Raw genomic sequence first — 27,563 nt, forward strand, 5'->3', positions numbered from 1 at the left:
CAATTTTTGACATAACTGCTGTAAGCTCCTTCTTTTCGTTGAGAAATGAAATGTAAGAAGGATGTGCTGTAATTATACTAACAGTCTGGGAAGTGCAGAAATCTGTTTGTAACTTCAGTAACTTTCTTTCCCCTTCTGCCTCAAATTGGTGGTGGTTGTGTACAATCCTGCTCCTGGAAACTTTCTGAAGTCTTCTGGAATCTTACAGTAGTTTCAACTTGTCTTGAGCCTTGTTGTTAATGGTCCCTGGGCTAACACCTTTTGTTATTATTGGTATATATTGGACTTTGGTTAATTAAATATGTGTTGTTTCATCTGCAGATGCTCCCATTTTTAAAGAAACGATTGCCATTTATCCTGTAAATGCACCGAATTTTACGCCTATAGGAGACCTTGAAGCAATCTGGTTTAAGTATTTCACTTCATTAGTGTTGGTCTCCGAATAAATCAAACTTGCCACACAATTCCACATACAATTTTCCACGCAGCTCAGCTGGGTTGCCTTTTAACATATGTGCATTCTCAGTTTTGCCTGTGATTGTTCCAGTTTTCATTGTATTCTGAAATTAATTAGATCCAGTGCTGATTGGGACTTGATATAACCCTTAAAAAACCATGTAGACAGTAGTTTTTTTTCTTTCCAGCCCATGTGTGTTTGTATAGTAGTGCTAAAAGGAGATTTCTGCTGTCAAACTAATGACCTCATACAGGTTTAATTCACAGTTCAGGGCTAACGTAATTAAGGTAACATTCAAAATTGTGGCTAGGGAGGAAGGAAATTGCATCCCTTTTCCTGAGAAATAGGAAGTCTCATGAAGGCAAAATTTCCTTCCTTGTAATCCCACTTTACCAAAAACTATAGAAAGCAAAATGCCTGTGGCAAAACTGGTGTGTAATTAGGAATTTGCTTTAAACTTGTGAATGTTGAAAGTTCTCTCTTAAAATTGACAGGGATTTCTTTCCTTCCTCCACTATCTGTCAGATGTCTTTGTAGCATGGTCTTGTTTGGTGACCTAAAGGAGGTAACAAAAATCCTTTTCTTGTGCTTTTTGGCTTTAGTAAGTCCCTCAGAGAACAGAGGAACTGGCATACTTTTGCACATATGATTAGAACAGCAATTCAGACCAGTTTATGAAACGCTACCAAGGAAAGTTCTCGAGGAGTATTATTCTATGAACGTTCTAGGAGCAGGGGTCTCTTGCCCATATCATCCAATAATATTAATGATGCTAACACATCGCTCAGGGGGCAAAGGTTTTGTGTTGGGGTTAGTGCAAAAAAAAGATGATTGAAGAATTATATTAATATTAGCAAATAACCATTAATTCTTAGTTCAACTTTCAGCAAGAGTTGAAATACCTCTTCAAATGGCTTAAAAAACTTAACCATGCGTTGGTTCAAAACTGAAAGAACTTTGCTTTTTTTGGTTATGCAGAGCATCCATGGGGAAAGCAGCACAGAAGTTTTTTCTTTTTTTTCCTTCTCTGAAGAGGCAAGATAAGTAGGTGTCATAAGGGCTGTGTTTATCACTATTTTAGAGCAAATTTTATTGATGTATGAGGCCACAACAATATTCCATGTTGTCCACGGTTAGGCAATTTTGGTAGTCAAGAACTATTAATCTAAGAGTCTCTGGTCCTAACATCGTACTTTCATAGAATATTGCAAAATAACAAAATGCTATGTAGTCACCAACCTAATAACAGCTTATGTTTTAATTGCTTTAAAAAAAGTATCTACTTAGCCATAATCTGTCAATTGTAAAAGATCCGTAGGCATTTTCAATGTAAAATGTATATGATCTGGCATTAATGATGTTCGGATGTCACTATAAATTACAGGGCAGCAGAGGTCACGTTTTATATTGCAAGCTATCTCTAATATGCTAGGCATCTGTAGAAAGATACGACGTGGATGAGTACCGAAGAAACACCTATAAATATAATGGTGGTGGTGGAGTGGTGGAGAGAAGTCCCTTCAGTGGGCATTGCTCCCTGTGCCTGCCGTTTCTGCTTAAATATAACAATGCAGTGCTTAAGCTGCTGAGAAGTTGGTCGCTAGACCACAGGCAGTTTGACTCCAAATACGGTACTTCTGGTTTTTGGGGGCTTTTACTGCATACTTGTAAACTGAAATTAAATGTTATTGTTATTTTAACTGCTTACAGATACTTACTGGAATTTGGCCTACTCTGACTTTAGACTGTTCTGTAATGGTTTATAATTGGTTGGTGGTGTCACTTGCCTTTTTGTTAAAATTGACTGAAACATCAAATTTTTGCACTAGATGTATTTTAATTCCAAAAATCTGAATACAAATACAGTACTAACGAAACAATTTGGTTGGAAGCATACCAAATAACTGAAGTGTTTCCCCATTAGCACTGCTGGTAATTCTGAATGTGTGCTTGTTCATGCACATTTCTGTTTCCTGATCCATTTCAAGTCACGTGGGAATTACTGAAGAAGGCGGAAAAAACCTCCTGCACCTTGGGCATATACACATACTTGCATCGATTTTGACATTGTACTCCGCTGTGTAGGCATGGTAGGCTTATTTTAGGTTCATTATGAAAACTGAAGCAATTTCTTGCTTCTATGGTCAATAATTTTTTATCAGTGTTTATGCTTCATAAGTATAGGGTGTTTGTATCCCATGTATTAAGTTATTTTTTAGCCTGTTGAATTTGGTTTCTGTCATATAAATGGCAGTCTTCACTAAAACTCAGTTTTAATGCTAATGATCTTTAAGTCTTCAGAGGACTGTGAGTGCAGCGTTACCACTTCTTACAGAGCGTCTCTGAAAACATGACTCTGGTCATAAAGCTGATTGACACTGCAAGAAAACGAAGTGACCACAATTAATGGTCTGGCTCTTCCCTGTGTGTGTTTGTGTATTGGCCTTGGTTCAGTTTCTGCAATAATCATAGAATAGATGTGTTGCTCTGTCATTGGGGTCAATAATTAATGGTCCAAAATATGATACTTCATAGGTGGAGGTGTTACATGGGTACATATTTGTAGAATGTGTGTAGCATGCCTACCGTATAATATGGGATAGATACATTGAAAATAATTTGTTGATTCTTGTAAGCTGTTGATAAATTTTTTGCCTATTATCGATGCTCCCTTTTTTTCAATGGTTTATGATTCAAGTTAAAATCAATCCATGAAAATAAAGTTAATTTCTTAAGAATGTGAAAAAAGCATTTCAAGTTTGTTATGGCAGTGTGCTGGAAACTGCATTTTCTGTTTCTGAAAAGATAGAATATTAATGAAGACATCCATAGAAAGCATTGCTGTGCAGTTTTGTTTTGATGAGGGGTGTGTAACACTGTTTTTACAGCATTAATTCTTGTGTGGGATACCTGCTAGTTAACATCATTGGCTATCTATCATTAGCGCCAATTTCCTGTCAGGAAGATTTGTAGCTTTGTTATAAATAGGAGACGAGGTGCAAGAGCTTCTGTGGATGATGCTGATGGTGAGGACAAGAGCAGCACTTGTCAATCCAGCTATTGAAGACCATCTTGAGTAAAGTATTGTAATATTCTTTTAGAATTATTTCTTTGAGTGGGGATAGAATTTGTGTATAAACTGCTTGTAGCTAAGTTTTGTCACTTTTTAAAGAATTTTTGACAAATTCATCTTTGAAGTGTGAATGCCTTTGTGAAATGAAAGTCTTTTTTTTTTTAAAGGTTTTGTTGCTGTTACTACATTAAATTTCAGAGGCTTCAAGTTGACTGACGTGAACTACCTAAAAACCTGTGCTGCCTCTTTTAACTGTATGAGACATGATAGATGTTGTCTCTTTGAGAGATTGCTGCTAAAAAAATAATCTGGTTTGTGTGTGCCTGAAGGTCAGGAGGCAAGCATTAATTTAATAAAAATGGTGATTATAATGGTAGGATTTATTTTTTTTTTTTACAGTTAGCTTGAGCATTGATGTAAGAACTGTTTTAGTATATTGGGAAGCATTTTTGAATGTACTTTATTACTACTTTTGAAGTCCTCTTTCAAATTCTGAAAGGTGATCCAGCACTGGAAAAATAACCTGCTTGCTTGTTTTTATAGATTTTTCATGTCTTAAGTGGCAGTGTTTTGGGCCTTTTCCTGTCCCTCTTCAAGAGGGAGGACTGTACTGTTTTGTTAAAAATTTAAATCTAACATTTAGGGGATGTGAATCTATCACTGGAGTTCCAGATGTAAATTGACCAAAATCTGACACTGGGGTCGGATTCTACAATCAGCTAAAAGATAACGCTGAGCATAGAAACAAAGACAAAAAACCCCCGTATTAAATACTTCAACTCTTACTGTTCACCTATAAATAGGTAGCTGTTATGAATTCTTCATTGTCGTATCCCTCTGGAGATGGGAATTAATCCAGTCTCCAGCTGCCTGCGACTGAAGGTCATGAGTCAGACTGAATTAGAGGAAAATTTGTAGCAGGATTTTGACTTCGGGTTTCAGGCTCCAGCTTGGAAGGTTTTTAGGGCTCTAGCTGTTCTCTGTAAAATGTCATCTGAAAATTATCAAGGCTTAAAGGTGCAGCATCTCCTTGCACTTACAAGCCTCCCAGTGTGACCGTGTTTTAACCACTGAAGTACTCAATATAGTGTAACTGTGGAGGCTAATAGCTTCACCTCGGATAATGATGTCGTGGAGTTAAAGGGACCTCTTCATGCTGTCTGTTAACTCAATTTGTGTAGCGCAAAGGAAACCTGCAGCGGTTGGTTTTATTCACCATAACTCCTTATCTGAGCTTTTACAATCCCGTCCTGTTAATTGAGGTTTTTAGCTGCCTTGAACAGAACCAACCAGATTCAAGAAAAAAAAATAAATTGTAGGTGAACTAACTCCTGTTGGATTTCTTTTGGGTATAACTGGAACTGATACAAGATATTAAAGAGGTAGTCAGCTGTGACTTACATTTTAAAGAGCTTGCCAGATGGCAGCAGTAAGTACCCTAAATTATTAAGACTGAATATGTAAAATATTATTCACATTTACTGACAGTTTACTGCCTTTTTTTTTTTTTTCTTAATTTAGGCCGTGCAAATTCTTCTGTTTCACTTTGTTTTTTCCTATACCAATAAAACGTGGGTTAGGAATTGCAGCATTACAGAGGACTACAGCATTGGGGGAAATACATAAGCTCATGTTGCTTTCTCATTGCATTAAATAAGCATGTCTTTAAAATTAAATGGGATGCTTAAGTAGTTTGCCTTATGCAAAATTTACAAACATACCATTTTTTAGTGGTTTTTTTTTTCCATCTTCTGTTAAGGTGTGAAATTTTTTGGTTAATTTTTTTAAAAATGGCATGTTGGGAGGGGAGTCAGAGTAATTTAGAAGTTCTTTATTGTGAACCCATCTGTGGCATTGTCCAGCAGAGAGAAGCCCTTCCAGGTTTTGAATTGATAAGAGTATAGGTGGAAGTGAGGGAAATATAATAATTTTCAGTTGCTGTGTGTTGGAATCCTCCTCCTGAAAGCATTCAGTCAAAGCAGTTCTTGCTGGTGAGCTTGAGTTTTCTTAGGAGCTGTTTCCATCTGTTTATAAAACAGACCGGTTGAACTGAGTTTGAGTACAAATTTCTCCTGTCTACTTTTTTTTTTTAAGTGAAAACACAGTAGCTGATGTTCTAAATCTAGGGAAAAAAGGGGGGGGCTAAAAAAGAAAAGGGGGGTATGGTCTCTTAGTTGGTATTTGGGAAGGATTATATTGTATTTTCATTATAAACTTTTCAGGACGAGTGTGGAGAGGTAGGGAAGCCTCTCTTAATGCTGGTGGAAAAGTTAAAAATAGTTAATCCCCTTCTACTACTTCGATAACACACTTGTAAAGTATCCCAGCTGTTTTTCAGTGTAGACATACTCACATATTCTGGTTTCAAACCCATGTCCAGTTTATTCTCATCTCTGACTTAACTGCCGTGCTAGAAAGTGTAACTTCAACCTGTTGTGTTTTGCACAAAGGTGATATTTACACTTTTTCTTGCCGAGGGGACAGGATTGTGCACGCTCTTTCCCCAGCCTAAGTGGTGGGTTTGGTGGGCAGACAGGGATCAGAGCGGGGATGTCCAGCGCTGGGTGTTGGGAAGCAGAAGGGATTCCTGCCATCCTCACCTAGCCCTGCTGCAGGCACCACGGGGCACGAAGTGTGGAAGAACAGGACAGCTTTTCCATTCCTCTACTGACTAACCTCATCTGCTGCTTGGGAAAGGCAGGGAATGTTTTTAAACTCAAAATTTATTGTTTTGGCTGTAATAATTTATTATTGTCTTGTGAATTGTATTAAATGAGAACTAAATTTTGTTCTCTGTGCCTGCCAAACAAGGGAAAATTAGGTGACCCAGTTATGTCCATTTGCAGTGTGTTGGATGCAGCAGGACAAACTTGCAGTATTTAGACTTTTAACGCAGTTTAGTGAAGAATGTAATCATTTCAGACTAAAACTACAGCACAGGTTAGTCTGACTTTTTCATGAGAAAGGAATTGCGTAATGGCATTGGACCATTGCGGCAGAATCGTGCTTAGCTGCAAAATAGATAAGGTATTCGCAGCGTGAACTTTCCTTTTGGCTTCACACATCTGCCTCGCCCGTACCTGGAGAGACCAGTTCCAGATTCGATGGAACAGTGCGTTCTGTATGCCTTCATCAGCCTTTGGCATCTCTTCCCTTAGCGCTAGTAATTCAGGATACGACTACCAGAAATTCAGCTGAGACCCCAGTATTTCTTTACTTAAGCCAGTAAGTATCGGTGAATGTGTAACTGGGCTTCTGAATAGCTCTGGCTCTTCGTTCTTTTGAATGCAGAGCTTTCCAGTTGAGTTCTGTGAATGGTGTGGGGATTCCTTCAGTCCAGTACATGGAGGGTCTTGTTTTTCTATCTCCCTGTCTGGCTTTTTGGCTAAAAATACAGATTGAAATGTTATCTTTCAGGGAATGTTTTTCATATGCAATATAATACATCTGGCAAGGATAGATAAATAAATTCATTCTATTTTTTAACTATAAACACTAGGATTCATTAGTGCTATTGATAAAATTTTGGTTATGATGTATGGGATGTGCAAAATTTGTTTTTATCTTTGCTGATCAGCTGACATGCAACTGCCAGCATCCTGCATTTGGCATGTTGCATCCTGATGCTGGTTCAGTTTCCTCATTCTGTTGTAATTCAGTGACATGTACTTGAAAAACATGTTCCTTTTCAGTTAGTGTGCCTTACATTTTAGCTTAAAAACCTCATTGAACCTAGTGGTGTTTGCGGAAGCAGCATAATCTCTTAATTGATAGAACCTAAGTCTAAGACTTTGACCTTTTTCCATCTCTCGTGTGGACATCTCTGAACTTGTAAACATTACTTCACTGCTTTTAAATTTTTCTGTATGTTAAAAAATACACTTCGTCTCGATCTCTGACCCAAGTATACACCATTTTTAGGAAGTAGAATTCCTTAGGACAGAAGGATAAGGATAGATAGAAACTGGAGTCCGTGCTTAGAATAGTTTTCATTTAATTTCCACGTTAAAGGACCTTGCATGGTTTTATCTGTTCTTAAATCCTGGCTGGGAGTGTAAGCCCATTGGGGCAAGACGAATTTTGAAGAATTTTGATTGTAAGTTTGAGAAATGGTTTTATGTTCTTGTATTCTAGTGACACCTAAGTTGAAAAGTGTCCAGTTGGTTTTTTTTATCCTCATACTCATTGGAGTACATGGTATGAGTTTGGCTTTGACAGAGCCTTGTGACTGTGACAAAATCTGAATCTTGCTTTCCATGGCAGACGTGCTGGTTGGTGTGACAAGCCCAAGCATCTCTTGGTAGTCCGTCCATAAGTGTAGAGAGGCTCATGTGAGGGTCAAGCGATACAGACCTACCTGAGCCCTGCAGCATTAGTAGAGTATATGGAGCCGTCACTGCTTGGTTAGACAGAGGGACACAAAATTGGAACTGACCATAGGCAAAATAAACAATGTTCTGACCTTGCAGGAATAGAAGGTGGATGTAGGTGCGCAAAGAGAACTCGGAGCTGGTAATTGCAACTGAGGCAAAGAATTATTTGACCTGGAAAATGCTTCGGGATAGGTCATTGTATAGCACGCAGGTCTGTTGGGGCTCTTTAAGATTGTGAGTAGAACTCGTGCTAGCAGTGATTCAGCTGTTCCTCAGCTGTCCTGCTAAACTCTTTCTCGTATTTTGCACTTCTTCCCTCCCATCCCCAAAATACACAGTTGCAAAATATTTTTAGATCTTATTTCTTAGAGTTCATTGGAGATGAATGTGGAAATGTTGATGTGCAGTTGAAAATGTTGGAAGTGTGAGCTGCTGTTTAGAACAGACAGGAACAAGCTCATAGGAGAACCTTTTTGTGACTTTGGACTTGTTCACCAGGACTTTTATTCTTACTTTGTTCTCATACTTTTAAGAAAAAGTAATGAAACCTGATTATTTTATTTACTCTAGTCATTTTTGAAGCCTTTAGCAGTAAATGTGCTTGTTAATCAGAAGATATGCCTTGTGGTTTAGCAGAGAAGTTCTCAGGTTCTGGTGTGCAAGTTTGATGTTCCATCAGACTAGTGCTTGAAAGAGAAACCATCTATGGGATAAACCTTCTGGCTGTTCATGGAAATGGGCTGTCTGTGGAGGCTCTTTCAGTTTTCAGCTGAATTCCTCTGAATTTACAGGATTAGGAAGACATTTGATCTTTCTGTTTTCATTTGCATTTGGTGTTAAATATAACAAATGTGTGGATTACTATTATTTGCAATTTGGGATGTGTGTGTGGAATTTTAATAGTCACTATGAATATACTGTTGCTGTCAGTAGGACAAAAGCGTGCCTCGGAAGCAGTTACTTCCCGTGCTCTAACCTTTTTCTTTAGGAAGGAGTTCACACAGTTGGATGGTGAGTGTTTGTACAGTGGTGGTGGTGGTGGGGTGTCTTTGAAGTCCATAGAAATGAGAACAGCAATTAGTTACTGCAAATGGTCGTGTTGTCAGTGCTGTAGATAATCTTTCCTGGGACTGTATTGCATATTTAGAGGGCAGGAACAGTGGGAACTAATTAGTGAGGTAGGGCTTAAATAATTCTTTCAGAGCAGGTAATTTCTCTCCTCTGGAGAGGTGAAATGATTCTCTTAAGCCATTGATAAAGCTCAGCTGCTTCCAACACTTGTTCGTAAGAGGCATTGTAGAGAACCTATGGGTGAAGGTAGCAGGTATTTTGGATTCAGCATTTCTCTGGTGAACCTGGTGTACAGAACAGTCGAGGTGCTCAAGCTACTCCTGTCTGGTTTCCCTGCTGGTAACGACATCTGCACACAGTGGTGAAAAGCCATGAAAGAAATTGTGTTAATCTAGATCTGCCATCACTTGTTGACTACAAAAAAAACCCCAAAGAGTATGTTTGGTAAATTACTTAAGCTGGACTTTATTAACAAATGGTGCAGGTATGCATATCTTCCCTAATCAGAAACTCTTAATTAACTAACTACTGCAACTTATGCTATTAATTACATGATTCTAGCTGTGATGCTGTCCTGAGTAGCAGGCACTTGCTATTTCATTGCACATTAGAGGACTTGAACTGTCACTTCGTTTGTGAGATTGAGCTGCTTGTCTTAGAGGCTAATGTGATGGGTAGGAAGAGTTTATAAATTCTTACCATGCCCTGATACATGCTGTCAGTTGTAAAGTATGTTCAGAAATCACAAGTCTTAAAAAAAAAAATATATATATATATATTAAAAAAAATCTGTAACTGTTAGCTGACTGAACAGTGAGCAAAGGGTTTTCCAGCTGAGCTCTTAAGTGCTGGCTTTTGCAATTGCTATATTCAGATAACATATGCATGGTTGAAAACAATAATTTTGGTCAAAATCAGCATGCTTTACATTTCTTTCTAGTTTTCCTCAAACGTTTGGTAAGCTATGCCTATTTTTATTTTTTTTACTAGAAGAAATTACATGTCACAACATTTATTGGTTTTTTCAGGGAGTTGGGTTTTATGCTGAAAGCTTCTTTAAGAATGCAAAGCTTGAATGCATTCCATTCTCAAGTGATTGGGAATGGCATTGGTATGGTCAGGGTGTAAATCTTACAGATGAATGGTTTGACCTTTAAAAAACTTATTCTTTAAAAATAAAAAGGGTCCACAAACTCCAGATAAGCCTACACTTTTAGGAATTTTGGCTAGACCACATTCTAAAGTGGACTGTGAGTCAAAGTACATTGAATGAAGGGCCTTTTTGGTTTTCAGCTTTGTATATTACTGTAATGCTTTGCTCATTTGTTTTTACAGGACAGTTTCCTCGTACATTTTTTCCAGCTACTACCACTAATCGGGACTGAACACGTGGGTTATCTGATCTTCTGTGGTTTTTAGAAGCAGGTATGTTGTCAGGGAAATCTCTGGTTGTTTATTGGTGGGGACGGGGGGGGACACAACGTCATCTACATGCCAGAAAGAATTATACAGTTAGGGAAATTCTGCTTAAGTAATGTTTCATTATGTATAGCATATTAATGTAGCTTTAACGAGAAAGCAAAGTTAACAAGTACTTTGGTAAGATTTTCATGATAAAGATGGATTCTGCTGTCTTCTGGGCATAGACCACCTTCGTAAGTGGTTTTGGAAACTTACTGATGTAATAATATATGCTGGGTAATATTGTCATCCTAATCTATGTTTTATAAAAGCTTCATGTAACAGTAACAGAGATATGTTAAAAGTTTTTCGTGCTGGAGTCTCAGGACTGTCTTAAGATTCTTGTCTTTCTACTTTGATGTCATCAAGCAGGAAAAGCTGTAGTGGCTGAGGCTATTGCCCAAAATAATTGTGCAGTGTATGAAAAGCAAAGTATTGTTGCTGTATCTTAATTTAACCTTTCTACATAATATTTCGATAGCTTTTGAGCCATATTGAGTGCTTTTTCCCCTCGTGTTGCCTACTAACTTTGTGAAGCATTTGCTGAATGGGCAGGCTTTAGTATTTTTATCCTTCCTGTTAAATAATGCTCCATGGTAAATCCATCGTGCCTGAAGTTTACTTTAGAAGAACCAGATTTAGACAGGACTTTCCATCACCCCTTTTTAAAGTTTGAAAAATTAATAAATAACTGGAAGGCTGTTATAATGGAAAATGATGAGTAATGACATGTATAGACTGTAAATCTCTTGTCATATCTGATGTGTAGAGGAATGCTGAAATATGGTCTCCCCAGCTGGCATGGGGGCTGCCGTGGCATTTTCTTGGTGCTTGTGTATGGTGCCACCTATTGATAAATATCCCATACAATTTGTTACATTTTTAAATAAGTGTGTTACCGCATTTGAGGTTTTTGCTGGTGTGCATTTTCTTTTCTAAATTGATTTCTTTGGCTACTAGTACAGCACCTTCGCTCTTCAAGTAACAATATTTAAAAAAAAAAGGGGGGGGGGAGTATGTATTAGTATAATATTAAGAACCAGTCACAACCTTTCAAACTTACTTGGTATCTTGATAAACGTTTATTGTTTTATTAGTCTCTGGGTCTGCATAACTTAATGTCTCTTGCTCACTGTCTTACTCAGTTCATTGCCTTACTGTTGACATCACTTGTTAGTGCTCAGTAAATTGCACTGTGGAGTATATGCTTAGTAACATGACCCAATCAACTTACTTGAGTTGACACTACACAAAAATACGGGATCACTTTGTTCCCCCTTCAGAAAGCAGTTTTCTGATTATAGACAAAAAATATGATCACCTTGTACACTTACAGGCTGCAGGTTTCCAAGCAGAACCATCTATAGCAAATCAGCATAATGCAGATCTTCCCACTGGAAGATTAAGCCAGGAGGACTGGTGATGGAGCTTTCTCCACTTTCTACTCACTGTTATCTTTCTGCTAAGCAATGTGGGTGGTAAAGCCTATCCCAGCAGCTGTTCCTAAAGTTTGCATTACTTCTGACTCACTCAGGAGGGACTATGTGTAATTTTAAACTGTTTCCACACCCAGATTACTTTCCCTTAAAAGTAATAATGAAAATAGAGGGGAGAGGTTGGTAATGACTGCCGGAAATCATTACATGGAAAACAGTGTGTTTCAGCTGCTGTGGTACAGACTTTGCTAAGCATGACCTGTGTATAGTGCATTCCCTTAGTTACTAAGGTTCAGGAAAGCAGACTTATAGATTAGTATAGGACCAGACCCAATTCTATGAATGAAAACTAATTGGAGAACTGTTCTGGAGCCACTTCTCTGAGCTGTGTGTGGTGGAAGAGTGGCTGATTTACACCTCCATCTGCAGATTCCTTAGTAGGGGTTATGTTTCTCCAATACACAGTACTTCTAAGAGGTTAGTGTAGTTTGTTACGCTGCTGTACTAGTGTGTTATTCGAAGCGTAGTTATTTTCTAAATTTGAAGTTAAGGCTTTTAATATTGTTTGCTTAATAAACATGCTCCAAGATAATTTTTAATAGCAGCTGAAGAGTATGCCTCAACTTTTATTTTTATCTTGGTAAACACCCTATTATGGAACTTAAATAATTACCAGATACTCGGACAACAAAGTATAATCATGCTCTGTGCTATAGAATTTAGATAGCAGAGTCTGTTTATTCCGTAACATAATTATTTTTTATTAAAATAGAAAGACAAAACTTCAGCCTTTAAATGATACAAGAAAGGATGATAAACTCTACTCCTTCCTTGCTCCTCCTAACTCTTCTTTCTCTCCAAAACCGTTTTATAAATTGCATTAACTTTTACAAAAGTGCAGTGGCCTTTTTTACACAATACAAAAAGGAAAAAAGAGAGAGGAGAGAGACTTAAGAGTTGAGATTTCATCCAGCTTTTGTTTAGCCATTGCAGGCTTGATGGCTGCACATTCTGCATCCTGTTTTTATACTGGTTGTGCTTATTTATGGGGAAAAAACCAAAACCGTGGACTCTTCTGTCAGCGTGATTCTTTCATCTAGTTGTTAGAATTTTCTTTTTCTACTCATGCTGTAATGTAATGACAGATAATGAGCTAGTAGGGATGTGAACATCAACCGCTTTGAATGTTTGAGTTGCATATTTAAGGCCCAATTCAGCTGTTCGCGTTTTTAAGGATTTCTCTGATGAAACATCTGATTCCTTATTCTCCCAGGCTATTAAGTGGTCTGCCCACTGGTGAAAAATAGGTGGTCTGGAAATTAAACTTTTCCTATTATTCCAATTATACACCATTACTTATTTTAGTTTGTCTCTTTCTGATCATCTGCCTTCAGGAAATCCAGGAGCTGGCAGGAGGGGAATGAACCGTGAGGGTGTCCCCGGAAAGAGTCCGGAGGAGATGTATATTCAGCAGAAAGTGAGAGTCCTGCTCATGCTGAGGAAGATGGGATCAAATGTAAGATGCACTGTCATAACCCGTATTTTGTGGCTTTCCAGACAATTTTGTAGTAATTGGGATAGTGTTTGCTTACCAGATGGGCAGGTGATGGTCTGGTTTTATTGCTGAATTGTTTTAGCCATCATTGATTTAACCATTATCTGCTGTTAAACACAATTGATTTTTGCTTAAATATTATGAGGCTTGTGATGCCTGAAACTAAATCTGAGCATCTAATCATTTCTCTATATACAGTAAAGTTTTACATTATTGGAAAACCATCAAAATAGAGCAGCTGTTTTAAGGCAACTTTGAATCTCTCTGTGAATGCATGATGCACCAGTTTGCTGGTGTGTCCTTGCTGATGGTATTGTTTGCGCAAATAACAGTTATATTAAACTGCTGAAGAGTAGGATAGAGGCAACTGTGACGTTTCTTACTGGGAAGTGGCAGATAATGTCTTCAGTCCTTCTTTATTTTCCTTTTTGCTGACTGACTCTTTGTATGTTTCCAGCTGACTGCTAGTGAAGAGGAGTTCTTGCGCACGTACGCAGGTGTAGTGAATAGCCAACTTAGCCAGCTTCCTCAACACTCAATTGATCAGGGTGAGTACTGGGTTTGTGAGCCTTCTGTTCATTTAATCTGTGAGAACGGTCTCAGAAAATACCACATTTAGGTTCCTGTGTTTCTGTAGTAATATGCTACTACTTAAACCCCTCCTCCCATCTGGGATATGCAAGTCATTGCCTGCTATAACCTTTAGGAGAGAACTAGAGTGTACTGTTCAACAGGTGCTTTTATTTTAACAGGTAAAGTCAGTCCTGGCTGTCTAAGGTTTGTTAGGATGAAGAGCATTGTTAAACATCTTATTCTCTCTGATTGAAGGCCTCCCTCGAAACGTTGAAGGCCAAAGTCCTTTGAATTAAATGCATGTATTCGGCTTCCTACTCTATATAATACATTAAATAGAAATACATTTTAACCTGATTGATTTTTTGCTATAGGTGAAGTTAAATTCAGGTATGCATAGATTCCTCTAGTTCTGAGTGTGTCTTAGTGCATTCAGCATGGATCCTCTGCATAAGACAAGTTTCATTTAAATTTTTATATTTATTCTTAAACTGGACATCTGTGCTTAAAAAGAAATGAGACTGGGGGTGGCAAGTACTTTCTTTGTACGCATCAAACTGCGAGGTTTGTAACAAAATGTAAAGTAAATACATATTTCTAAGATACAAAAGCAACTTGTTACGCATATGATGATTTAGTTATTATGACTCTTGTTGTTTGATAACACTTTTCTCACAAAATAAAATGGAATTCTCTAATAACATATTTCGTTTTTCACATTTCCATGAACGTGGAAGTGCAATGTTACTATTTCAGCAGAGGTAAGAGGGAAAGCTTAGCAACAGGAGGAATTGCATTCCCCATTACATGTCTTTAATTTGCACAACAAAATTAATTCCCCAACAGGGGCAGTGGTCATAAAATAAGTTTACAAATTTGCTTTGGTTTGTTCAGATTCCCGTTAAGGGGATGAAGTACGTGCTGCTTTTGTGAATTCTTTGCAGAAGCCTTGGTGAACAATTGTGTGGCGCTACTCCGAATCTACTAATCTCTTCTGAACCTGAATGTTTCTGAATTTTTGTTTCCTCCCCTTTGTAGGCCTCATGTCAGATCACATTCATACTGTAGGATTTGGTATTGAAGGAAAATTGTCAGACTTGTATGCCAGAAAGAACTGAGTTGAGCAGAAATTTAATATAGATCTAAGACGTTTAGAAAACCATTAGAAAGGCAGCCTGCACAAACTTGCTCGTCAGTTTTAAGCCTGTGTGTTCATTCCTCACATAGCTCGGGGACGGATGGAGATAAGTATATTTTGGCTCAGAATTCTTAAACTCTTCTGCCAGTCTAAAGTGAAAATTTGCTGGTTTCTCTTCAAAAATGGAGGTAGACATGTTCGGTTAAGAAAGACTGTCTTAGTTGCAGTTGGCATTTTTCAGTATTATCCCTAAAGTAGTTACATTTCTCATAATGAAAATATATGCTGAATTATCTGCGCTTTGGGAAAGAAGAGATAATAAAACCAGAAGTCCAGCCAGGGGACACAGATGCTTTGTACGGCTGTGCTCCTACGCAGCATCATCTAACTTTCTTGTCTAAACTGTCTGGTTTTATTATCTGTACAATTATACTTTTCTCACTTTGCGGAGGGCTTTGGACATGCAAAAAATTGACTTTTGACATAACTTTTAAATGTAATCAAAAGAGAGACCAACAGTTTCTTAGTCTGCTTAGACTCACTAATCGTGCGATACAGGAAACATAAGGGCTTCATGCATTGTTCAAAAAGTTGTCTTTGTCCCATATTTGAACAGATGCTAACTGATTTTTTTTTCTGTCATCATTTTCTTAAAGTCCTTGATGATTCTTAAAACTTTGACCACAGGGAAGTGAAGTCCTTCCTGTTGATGCTTGCTTTATCTACTCAGACACTGCTGTCTTTCCTGGGAGATTTGACCCTACAATGTACTTTGATCCTCCCAAATTATAATTAATCCAGTGGTCTGACCATTAAGATTTTTCTTGGTGGGGGGAAAAAGGACAAAGAAAGAAAATTGTTCAATATTTAGAGAAATGGGAAAAGGATGTTCGTTCTTTTCGTATTCAGATACGCCACCTCTCCAAATTCTGTAGTGAATAGCATGAAGAACAGATGAAAATGAGGAAACCTAGCCAAATCCTTCTTCCTTTGGAGAAAGAAGAAGCTGCAGTGTGCTGTATAGGCAGAAGCAACTATAATTTATTCCTCGGGACTTTGGTTTCCTTAGAAATCTCTCCAGATAGAGAATACAAATTGCATGGGTGCCCAATTTGCCATCTTAAGGGAGATTCCGTCGCCACTAGATGGCATTACCTTGCGCTGAAAAACCCTGTCCCAAGTCCACACACTGAGGTGCTTGAATGTTTTGTGTTCTTCAAGATTGCTTTAAGGAATTTTCTTCCCTAGTTTTCATTGAATCTCCGCTGGAGAACTTTTGTTTGCCTCTATGCAGCTTGCCTTACACAACAACTAAAATGTGTGTTATTTAAGGAGAAACTTACAAAGAGTTAGTGCATTTCACAATCTTTTCTTCCAATAGTAGGACAGATTGCTCTCAGCCTGACGTCCCAAACCTATCTTTAGAGTCATTTTCCTCCAGCAGACACACAAAAGGCAGAATGCTGATTTCATACCCCCATTTTGTTCCAAAAAAGGGAATGACATTCTTGGCCTTAGTGCGCTCTAAAAGCTTTGTTATAGACCTGCAAATTTTTGCATGTCACTTAAAAAATGATGTAGTCTGGCTCCAGAATTACAGGAAGGTTGTTTTCTTTTTTAAGGAGGGCATGGAGGATGGATGGTCTAGAATTTTGTAATTGTATCACAGCCTCTAGTACAATTTTTACGCTTTTCTTTGTTGTGCATCCATGAAATACTGTCTTAGAGCAGCTGGCTGGTGGCCTGGTAGTAATTACCTGCGGTAGGACTGCTGGCAGCTTATCACTGCATGGTGCTCCCTGCTATGGTTTCTGATAAAGATCTGTCGAGTTCTTTGAGTCTATTTGTTTGACCACAGGGAGTCACTGCAACCCATGTGTCCAATATATATTTGCTGTAATGTGACAGTGCATTGAAGAAAGACGTTTACGCTTGTCCCTGCTGAATTCAAGTGCTTGTGCCATAAACCTTCAGTGAGCCACTGTTAATAACAGTCTCTCTGACACTTAAAGTTCCTCCAAGATACTCTGCTTAGTGTCTTAGGGTTTAGCAATAGAAGTTAATTGCTAATTTTGATAATGAAGCATCTTAGAATACCTCTGTAATTTTTAAACAAGCCTGAAGTCTAAGACTTCCCTTCAGTATGTGCTTATTTTTATAGGAAGAGGAGAAATTAAACTCTTTATCTTTTTATTTCCCATCTTGCTTTCAGAAGGAATTTATCAGTTCAGACCTGTGAAATTGCTGTGGTTCAGGGTTGTTTACAGATCTCCATTTACATTTGAAATGTACATTTAGAACCCCTCACTCTTGAAGGCACCTACATTGTGTACTGGTGAAGTGAATCTTATTTTCTCAACAGGAAGCTCAAGGTTGTTCTGATTGCATTACTGAATATCTTTGTGTAAATCAGGCAATAACGACATATGTCCAGGGCTCTCTAATGTGCTGTAGCAGATACCAGATTGTGCAGACCTCTTTGAGCTCTTTACTTTCATAGCCATAACATAAATTAGAGCAACAGATCTGTGAAGGGATCCTGAATGATCAGAACATGGACTCCAGTCTTAAAATAGTCTATTTGTATTATGCCTTTTAATTGCAGCTCTATTTGCCCTTTCTTTTCAGTGTATTCCAGAATCTCGGGAAGTGCTTGGTCCCGCAGTGTGTTGACTTTGCACTTACACTGTTTCATGAGCTACAGTCCACCAAGAGCGAGGAACATACAGGCAATGCAGATGCCTGGATTCTGTTCATAGCCTGATACTTTAGCTATTTTTAGTAAGACTTTGGCCTGTTCACCCATCCCGTTCTTCAGCTGATGCAACACTACTGTCTGGATCCATAACAGTTATGAGGCTTATCTGTATGTATTAAAAATATTTTATTATCTGTTGAAAGGTGAACTGCTAACAGAGGGGATGAGATCTCTGTAACCCAGGAAAGCCTTAACAGTTATAAAATTTTAGGCTGAAGTATTTGATACTTAAATTTAGTATTAGTTAGGAGATTAAACGTTAATGTCATGCCCACATTTTTTATAACCATTTTATTTTTGGATCATTGCTCTAATGTTGTTAACACCTATATGAAAGCACAAAATATAGGGCATTTTTCCTTACTCAAGGAGCTTTTTAGCTGATATCCGTGGGTTGGTTGTTGTTGTGTTTTTATGGCTCCAAGAATAACTGAGGAGCCCAAAGGCATCCCTGTTCAACCAGCGTCTATGCTAGAGAGTGGATGTAATCATGAGCTGTTTTGAGATATTAACATACCAGTTGTCTTCCCTGCATTGCAGCAAGAACTAACGCAGCTCAGACTCATTAGGTTTCTTGAGCTTGAAATGATGAAATTTAGGCTTTCTCACATATTTTTAATACGTGCAAAATGCCTCTCACGAAGTTATATGCACAGAAGCATCCTCTGCACAAAAACCATGTTTCTGTTTGCCAGTTATTTACATTCCTAAACGGTAGGCTAGCGCTTGGCTGTCTTAAGTCGTTGCTCTGGCAAATCTGCAAATGGAAGCTGTGCAGCTCGTAAGCGTGGTATATGAATGATACTAAGACCTTGGTGATTACAGATCTGTTGTTCCTATAGCAACAGGAGTGTCGTGATGGTTCTTGAGGAAAGCTGGTCCCTTGGGGAGGGCAGAGCTGAGATGCAGACGCGTGCCTCGGTGAGGTTGGATGCATTCTCTGGATGGCAGGGCATTAAAAAGGAATCTAGGCTGCTTGCGGAGTTAGGAGGGGGGACTGTGCTCATGAAATACCAGAGTGGTGGAGAAATGGAGATAGAGCTCTTCTCAGTGTAGTTTTATTTTTTTGAATGAAATGCTTGTTTCGGTGTGCTCCTCCTCTCAGCAGCGCATGTTGTATTTTTAGAATGACAGACTTGGGTACTAATACTGGGAATTTCAGAGAAAAGTTAATGTTTAGAAGGTTGTTAGAATAGAATAGTTTGCTGGAAGGCAATTGAAGAAATGTGTATATACAAAGAACTTGAGGGGAAGTAAAGAATTTTTATTTTTTTTTTAATTTGGCAGCATTCAAACATTCATAATAGGCTTAACCTGATCTCTAAAGTCTTTTTGGGTTTAATTAATTTTGGGGGTGACTACAAACAAATCATGTGTATGTATTAATTCATCATTCAAAGAACCCTTGGAAGTAGCAGCCGTTAGACACTTCCTTTGTGTTAAGGCAGTGTGGTTTTAATCCAGCTTGTACCCTACTGCCCTGATGTCACTGCAGTTGAGTACTTGCTGTGGAAAGCATTAGCTTCGGTCATTTTGGTGAAATTTTTGGAGACTTAGGTGATGAGCAGTTGTACGTGCTGAGCTCAGTGGCTCTCTGCAGTCTTTACCACTGTGCAGTAAAGTCATTTGTCCTTCAGATCATCTTGTCTTGCTAAGACTGAAGTCAAAGTGGTATAAAAGAACTACTACATTCAGCAATCCAGACAACTGCAATTAGAACATAATTGCAGCAGGATTTTTTGGAAAGTTAGTGGGGTAAGACTGTCACTATTGCTTTTTGAGATAGGGCATAGGCCTACCAGATAATTATTGTTAATTTCTAGGAAGGATGAGGGTGGGAAACTGTAAGGCAGAGAAGTGGGAGAAGTATTTGCAAGTCTGAAAGTTTGTGGCAATTAATGCTTTGCTCATGACAAAAGATGAAGAATATTTTGTTGGTTATATGTAAGCCTATTTCAGTGTAGAAATGTGTGCTCAGAAAAGGGAAGGCTGTGGAGAGAGAAGCTGTACGTATAGAATGTAAAGGTCAGATATAAGTGTGCCTTTTTCATTGTTCTATACATTAATTACTGGAAGTGCAGAGCTCATGGAAGGATGTGCTAAAAGTAAACATGGTTCACCGTCCTATTGTCTTAGTTGCAGGCTTTTGGCAATGTGCAGCTTAACTTTATAACCTGTGCTCTGCTCTTTAAATTTTTTTATACTTGATTAGAAAGAAAACATCCGTTGTGGGAGCCAAGTGGGACTGCAGCAGAAGCTCTATTCACTAGTACTTTAATGCCTGCTTTCCTTTCACCGCATAGAAACCTCTGCTCTATTCTCTGGAAATGTTTGCATTTGTACAAGTGCCCAGGCGGCTGTAGAATTGCTTAATGAGCAGACTTGTTAGATTGGTTTCATTTAGCTCTGGATAGCTTGGGTTGTAGGACTGGACTTGAACAAAACCTGCTTTTGTGCTGAAAAATGTGGATGCAGATGACCTTTTTCTGGACGAATGTCACCTAGATTTTTTTTGCTACAGGATATATTCAGAAATAATCAAACAAGTGGCTTCTGGAAGCACTGGTGAGAGTATCCCTGTCATTTGTGTACTGCACTTTTACCCTCACTCCAGTTCAGCAGAGAAGTTTTCCATTCTGTTTCCAGAGCATTGAAATGCTGAGCTAAAACCAAAAGGACTTAATGGCCCTTTCAGAGGTGGTGGCATCGTTATAGTACAACTAACTACTCAGCTTATGGACATGAAGATGTCTTCCCTTTTTGCAAGTCCCCTGAACAAACTGGTTCTGGAACTAGGTGATCTTCAAGGTTCCTTCCAACTCTAACCGTTCTTATGATCTGGAAAATACTGCTGCCTTTTATATCCCAGTCAAGAGTTGCAGTGCTCGTTGTGAGAAACAAGTTCCAGTCCGAATGAAATAGGCTCAGGCAGAATCCTCTGTGAAGAACATTTTTATTTACGTTCTTGCAAGAGCGGGTGACCTAGCAAGTAGGCACACTTTCAGTTCTTGAAACACACCTTTTTATTCCCTAATCCCGGCCGAATTTTTCCCTCCCCTGTCTCCCATTGGTTAGGTACTCCAGGGTTCACAGTCTGTCCGAGGCGCCTAAAATTCTTCCCGCATGTCCTGCCTCTGTTTACTTCTCTTTATGCTACACCTAAAGGGATTATCTGACTAGTTTATTTCTTTCCTTTTTGGTAAAAGATTGCTCAATGTCATTAGCCCTGGTTAAATGTTTGACTACCCTTCTAGATACTAATCCAGTAGGAATCAGTTTGTCCTTTTGTCTGTGTGATAAGAGATGTTCTACAAGCCTTTGCTGGAGCCTCTTTGTCTTAGTCATTCCCTTATCATGCCACCTCTGATGGAAATGGCTTTTCTCCTCTGCAAAAGCAATACCTCCCTTTCTTACATCGTGAAGAATGGAGAAGTGCTGAATAATTGAACTCCCTCTTTTGTTGGTGAATATAAAACAAGGCCCTGAGGTGCAATACCCAGAGGGCAGCGATACTTGTGTTGAAAGTGACTGGGCTGGCAGTGTGTGGGAACCATCGGATTTGGCGTGAAGTGGATGGTCCTGTACTCATAACTTCATGCTAGCATCAGGTTTCAGAGCCTGCAAGAACTTTCTGTGTGGCTGCTGCTGTTTGGAGAAAGGATGCCTTCCTCTCTCTAATAATGCATCACCTCACTAAGGATAAAATTGGGTCTTTAATGTGGGAATAAAAGAAATCAGTATAGGCTTGAGTCTTTACTGCAAGATGTTGTTCTGTTGGGTGTTGTGCCCGTGGGGTAGCCACCCACTTACTTGTCTACCTTGAAGGTATTATTATCTTTTATTTGATAGACAGCATTTTCTTTTTAAAGGCAATTGCCTGGGGCTCTTGCAAATGCTGGCTTGTGTGTAATTGCTGCAAATGAAAACATTGGTACCAAATAGGAACTGGGGAGGGGAGCAGGAAATAAGACTGTTAAGAACTGTGCATAAAATCCATTCTTTACTAACCTTGTTTAAAACTACCATGGGACATAAAAATATATCGCTTCTAATCTTGATCTTTATTTTTTCTTCCTTTCTGAAATGAATACCTAAACCCTTTTAGCCACCTCTGGGCTTCTCTGCCATCTTGTTTGTTCCTGTATATTGTTTTGCTGCTCCCTGGTGTTTTGGCTGAACTGTCTAACTTTGTATTGCCATCAGGTTTCATTAATATATGACTGGTTTTCTGTTCCAGCATCATTTATGAAAGTATTAAGTAAAATTGGTGCAAAGGCCAATCATTGAGGAAGTGCAGTCATAGTCTCCCTTTCAGCCCAATGATTACCCTTTCAAACAGAACTCATTATCTTTCCTTAACAAATTGTTTAGCCACCTTGGTTCTTGTACAGATTGCCCATCTTAATTTAAAAAGTACCGTACGGGAAACTATGTATTATAAAGTGCTAAAGACGTCAGAGAGGCAGCATGCTTGTTGATGCTGTAATAATAATAAAAAAAGGCATATACTTTTTGTTCACAAATTCAGGTAACTTTAAAACTGTAGTTATAGTATTTACATTCGCGGTAAAACAAGGGTACTGCACGCTGACTGATAGCTTTGGCTGTGAAAGACCAAAACCTTGAATTCTACACCCATTCTCCATCCACCGTTCTACTTCTTCCTTTGGGATACACATAATAATTCAGTAATATGTAGGTAGTCAAGTGCTTTCCATATTTTTACACTGTATTCTTTGTTGTACTCTTGCTTTTTCCTCCGAATAGAACACTGTTTTAAAATTTGGCTTTCTTTGTTTTCCTGTTTTATTGACAAGCTGTTCAAAGGGATAGGAAATTCTCCCTTCTCTTTTCCTGTTCAAAGGAACTGGAAATTCTCCCTTCTCTTTTCCTACTCAAAAGTCCAGGCAAATGGCAAGTTATCAGAAGACCATATCAACAGTGACACTGGTATAGAAGCTGTTCCAGGCAGGCCTAGAAAATGAGAAGAGGATCTAGCTGAGGGTGAACCTGCTCTTCAGCAATAGCTTTTTGGATTGTGAAAACCAAAAACTGAACTGCAGAATTCCCAGCATCCTTTGAGCGGAAAGCTATTTCTGCTTGTCATGTGTTTTCAAGGGCCATGCAGAGGAACGGTGCCCAGAGCTGGAATTGTTCGGGACAGGCATAAATATTGACCTGTGTGTTTGTAGGATTGCCTGACTGTCTGGAATGAAATTTCTTTTTTCTGCGTAAGGATGCTTGTAAGAATTAAATTTTTTTTTGTTTTTGTATTTAGACTATGCAAAGGGGAGACCCCAGGAAAACAATCAACATCTGTTAAGTAATCCAGCTCATCTCTTGTGCTGGTGTGTCGTCAGCTGTGATTTCCCGGTTGCTAGGCTACTCCAGCTGCTCTGGGCTCACAGCGAAGCCTCCGCTGCTTTAAAGGGATGCATGGAAAACACAGCGGCATAGGTTGTTTTATGTGCGTCCGTACTCCCTCCTCTTTTTAGCATAGACCTGTTTTTCACAGTCCTTACAAATAAAATCCTTCTTTTTGTAGTGGCTAGTAGCTCTTATGCATTTTATTTAAAAAAAAAAAAAATTCAACTTGTTAATTCAGAGCTGGATCCTAGTGCTACATATCATTTATGTTTTGATCAAGGAAAAAAAAAAACAGTTTGTGGAGGAGATGAAAAGGGAGATGACTGCAGGGCTTCTGAGCGTTGGCAAGAGGGAGCATCAGAGTAGTTTTTGATGTAGTTCTGTAAGATATGGGTCCTACATATGAAAAACAAACTACTGCTTGGTCCTCAATATTTCCTCCTTTGAGTAGGTATAACAAATTGTGAAGTGTATAAAAATAAATGTAGTTGCATTTCATAAGCAATGATTTATTTTTAAAGGATATCAGCAAGGGGAATTCACAGCCTTCTCTTCTCCCCGTTTTTTTGGCCACTTTTCCCTCTGTATTTCAACTAAAGAGCAAATTAGATAACTGAAAAATGGAATTCATATGACTATAACAGATGAGGAATTTTTGAGTTCTCTTTCTTTTACCTTGTATGCAGGTGTATAGGCAGAAGTTGCTTGGGGCACAAAGCTGAAGTCTGCTTCTTGATATACTCTGAGTAAAAGACTGGAGGATTTTTACATGCTGATGCTACATCCAAGCCTGTAGAGATGATCAGTTACCTGAGTGGGACAGGCAGTCGGCGTTGCTCTTGGCGTTCCCTGCGTTGTTGTCTAATCCTTTAATAGAAGCTTTGAAGAAAAACTTATTGAGCAAATTTATCCCAAGCAGACTGAATTAATTAATGAAGGCCAAAATGGTCATCGTTAGTCACCTCTTGCACTTAAACACTGAGGATCGTTTGAATGGAGGAAATAATTTTTATAAATTATATAGACAGTGACTGGAGGATTCATCTTAGTTTCTAATCAGTTGGATAAATGCTGTTAGAGCATCTACGGATGAAAGAAGCATTTACTTTTATCTGACTTTCTCAGGGATCAAATTTTTTGCAGAAATTAAAAATATTGCACTCAGCCCTTTAGGGTTGTTTTCCAGTTCTTGTCTAGACTAGAATTATTGATTTAAACCACTGCTTTGACACTACTGTGTGATGTATTTTTATTTCTGTATTGTCCTGAAGATATTATTCTTTAAGTGCCTGTTGGGCGATGCTCTATAGCTAGGAAGTCCAGAGAGCTGATTTTTTTTTCTGAAGATCTCAAGGTATCTTTTTGAAGAATGAGCTTAGCATGGAATGTTCTTGACAAGCCTTTGTCAGACATGATTCTCAAGCCATTCAGGCTTTTCTACTATAAACGTCCATTTGAAAGACCATAGAAGTTTCTAAAGACTGGGAGATGGTTATGGGAAGGTAATAACATCTTTTTGTGCTTAGGGGACATGGGTTTTGACGGTAATTATGCACAGTTGATAGCCTCAGTTGAAGGAAAAAATCTAATAACTGAGAAAGTCCCCACACTGAATTCTTCTGGAAAATATTTCTTCAGGCTAGGGATAAAAGCATTACGTAGCAAAGCTGTATCTGTTCCCTGGGCAAATGGCAGCCTTCAGTTTGAAAGAAAATACTGTACTTCCATTAGAGAATGGAACGTTTTCAAGACGTGTTAGTTTATAAAGGGTGTTTAAGTGATTTTCAGTGGGGGGGGGGGAGGGGGAGCAAAAACCTTCTTAAGAAGGTTATTATTAAAAGGTTATTCTTAAAAGCAAAGGGTAATGAATATATAGATGTAAAGATAAAGTAAAGAACATTTAAATGTCACTTTAAAAGGACAGTGTGATGCATAGAGTAATACAAATTTTATTCAACAGTTGAGTTCCTTGTACTTCAGAAAAGCTCAGTAAGTCTCTTATGCAGTGCCAGAGTTTACAGGGCAATGAAACCAGAAAAAAAAAATTATCTCTACATGCCTGTGGTGACAATCCTATGAATTTAATTGTTTTCAAGTCTTGTTTCTTAGAGATATGTGAAAGCAGGGAATTCTTGGCTTTCTTTAAAAACAGATTTCCTTAGACTTGCAAAGGAAGATTTTAAGTCTACTGTTTAGACTACTTCAGGTTCCAGTCCCAGAAAAATGAGAAAACACAGGACGCTGTTGTTTCTGTCCTCTTTTTCCTTTCCCATCGATTTCATGGACATGTAGAATGACAGTTTGGGTAGTGCATCTACCCACTGTTCTTTAAAGGAAGTAATTTTCCTGTATCTGTTGTTACTACAGGTGCTGAGGATGTTGTCATGGCGTTTTCCAGATCAGAGACAGAAGACAGAAGACAGTAACTACGGGATACCTGAACAACACAGCACTGGAGAGGACAGTGGGATTTCTGAAGATAGAGGAAGATGGCTGAGCATTAATAAGTTCCTTTGCCCACCCTAATTGTTGCTTGGTATCCCTTCTCCTTTGTAATTTTGTTTCCCTGTGTCCCACCCTCAGAATGCATCTCACAGCCATCTATTCCTATAAGTTTTTGCTACTCAGCCGGGCTGTGTTAATTAAGGACAAGCCTAAAGGTGTATTTTTGATTGGCTCAAAGGGACAGACTGTGATTGGCTAAAGGAAGACAATTTTTCAAACTTGACCAATGAAAACCTTTTATCTCGCATTTTATTTTATATTTTAAAGAAAGTCTTTTGACGTCCTACTTCTAAAGAAGCTTTTCATGCTGTGGTGCTTATTTAGGTCAAACTTGTGAATTTGAAGAGGGTTTGATTTGGCTGCGTAGAACTGGAAGCAACTTGTGATTGGTTGACAATGCAAATGCTTTCTCTTCAGTTGGCTTGCAGATATTTTGCTGACTTTGACGTTTTCATTGCAGAAAGCTGATGTTTTTGGTGCATTGGTTATTTCTTTATACTTACTGACTTGGGGGGGAAAGACAAATGTGCTTTGCAATATTTATTACATCTACACACATATAAATGCTTGCTTTTTTGGGTTGGTTTTGTTTTTCTGATTGGCTTTGAAATCATGTTTTTGATTTCCTGTTGGCTGCAGTGTTTCTGATGCAATCAGTTTTTCCATCCTCATCTGCTCTGTGGCCTCAGGCTCCTTTGGGAGCATGTGTCGAAAGCGTATTTAGTTCAATAAATCTACCTGTTTAAGCTGGAACATGGAGATTGCCAGCCGTTCCGTGCTGCCATGTGGGCTCTACCGTGAACTCCAGGTAGACGTGGCTGTTCAGGTGGCTTCTCTCTTTGCTTCTGACAGAGGAGCTGTAGATATTTTGCAGAAATTGCAAGAACGAGATCTATGGCTGTGACATGAATTTGCCAAATTCGTATAGAGAATATGTGAACTTGTTTAAAATACTACGTATAGTTCCACTTTAACCCTTTAATTGCTGCACAAGACTAGCTCTCACATAATGAAAAATTAATGATCATTAACATAAATCCAACTTGCACTGGGCTTTAATAAACTTAAGTTTCTAGTCACTTGAAAAACTGCATGTGGTTTGGCTCCTTGCAACCGTTTGGTGATATGGACATTATCTGGATCCTAATATAATGGCATTTTTTTGAGGCACTGTTCCGAGAGGCAGTAGTGCTGGGTTAAGCTGCTCGGTAGTGAGTGTACAGGTGACACTCTCGGGTTTACTCTGTTAGTAGTTGCAGGGCCTTAAAACACACACACACACACACATTTACAAACTGAAAAACCTGCAGTGAAATTCCCGAAGTGCACTGCCTGTTCAGGAATCTGCACATAAAATTTCTAGTACTGCTGCCTAAAGCCTAGCACTTCATTTTCTCTCATATGTGCAGGTTGTTTTTACAATACTTGTAGGTTTTCCTGTGGGTTGCACTGACTTTATGATGTTTCAAAATCTATTAAAGCAGAACTCCATTCACCTGTTCCCGGTTCCTTTTGTATGGTTGTTAATTAATTGAAGTAACAATTCCAGAATCTGACTGTGACAATGTGTCCATTTTCATAGCAAGAAATTATGATGACAGGATGCTGTTATGGTGTAAAAATGGGGAAGAAGCTTGAGAGAAACCATGGAACGTACGCAAAAGGAAGAACGGACTTCTGAGCACAAGGAGGGAAGTTACCTTGAGCAAATAAATACTGTGTAATGAGAACAACTGTACATCTATTTGTGAAAAAGATCTTTTTGATTCAGTTGCAGCTTTGTCAAGTTCAGTGTG

The 27,563-nt window shown here is 38.6% G+C and overlaps 2 protein-coding genes across 2 annotated transcripts in view; both read left to right on the forward strand.

Moving 5' to 3' along the window:
- Positions 1 to 10,391, forward strand: part of LZIC (leucine zipper and CTNNBIP1 domain containing) — a 31,770-nt gene extending 21,379 nt beyond the window's left edge. The window contains exon 8 of the mRNA XM_054222306.1: positions 10,310 to 10,391. The gene's annotated coding sequence lies outside the window, so the exon portion shown is untranslated. The remainder of the gene's footprint in view (positions 1 to 10,309) is intronic.
- Positions 10,310 to 26,855, forward strand: CTNNBIP1 (catenin beta interacting protein 1). The gene is made up of 4 exons (XM_054222308.1): positions 10,310 to 10,399; positions 13,266 to 13,387; positions 13,884 to 13,974; positions 25,630 to 26,855. The coding sequence occupies exons 2-4, from the start codon at positions 13,292 to 13,294 to the stop codon at positions 25,686 to 25,688; spliced, it is 246 nt and encodes an 81-aa protein (XP_054078283.1). The 5' UTR covers positions 10,310 to 10,399; positions 13,266 to 13,291; the 3' UTR covers positions 25,689 to 26,855.
- Positions 26,856 to 27,563: the final 708 nt, after the last annotated feature.

Source organism: Rissa tridactyla, chromosome 16, assembly GCF_028500815.1.
Source record: "Rissa tridactyla isolate bRisTri1 chromosome 16, bRisTri1.patW.cur.20221130, whole genome shotgun sequence".
In the NCBI taxonomy this organism is placed as follows: Eukaryota; Metazoa; Chordata; class Aves; order Charadriiformes; family Laridae; genus Rissa; species Rissa tridactyla.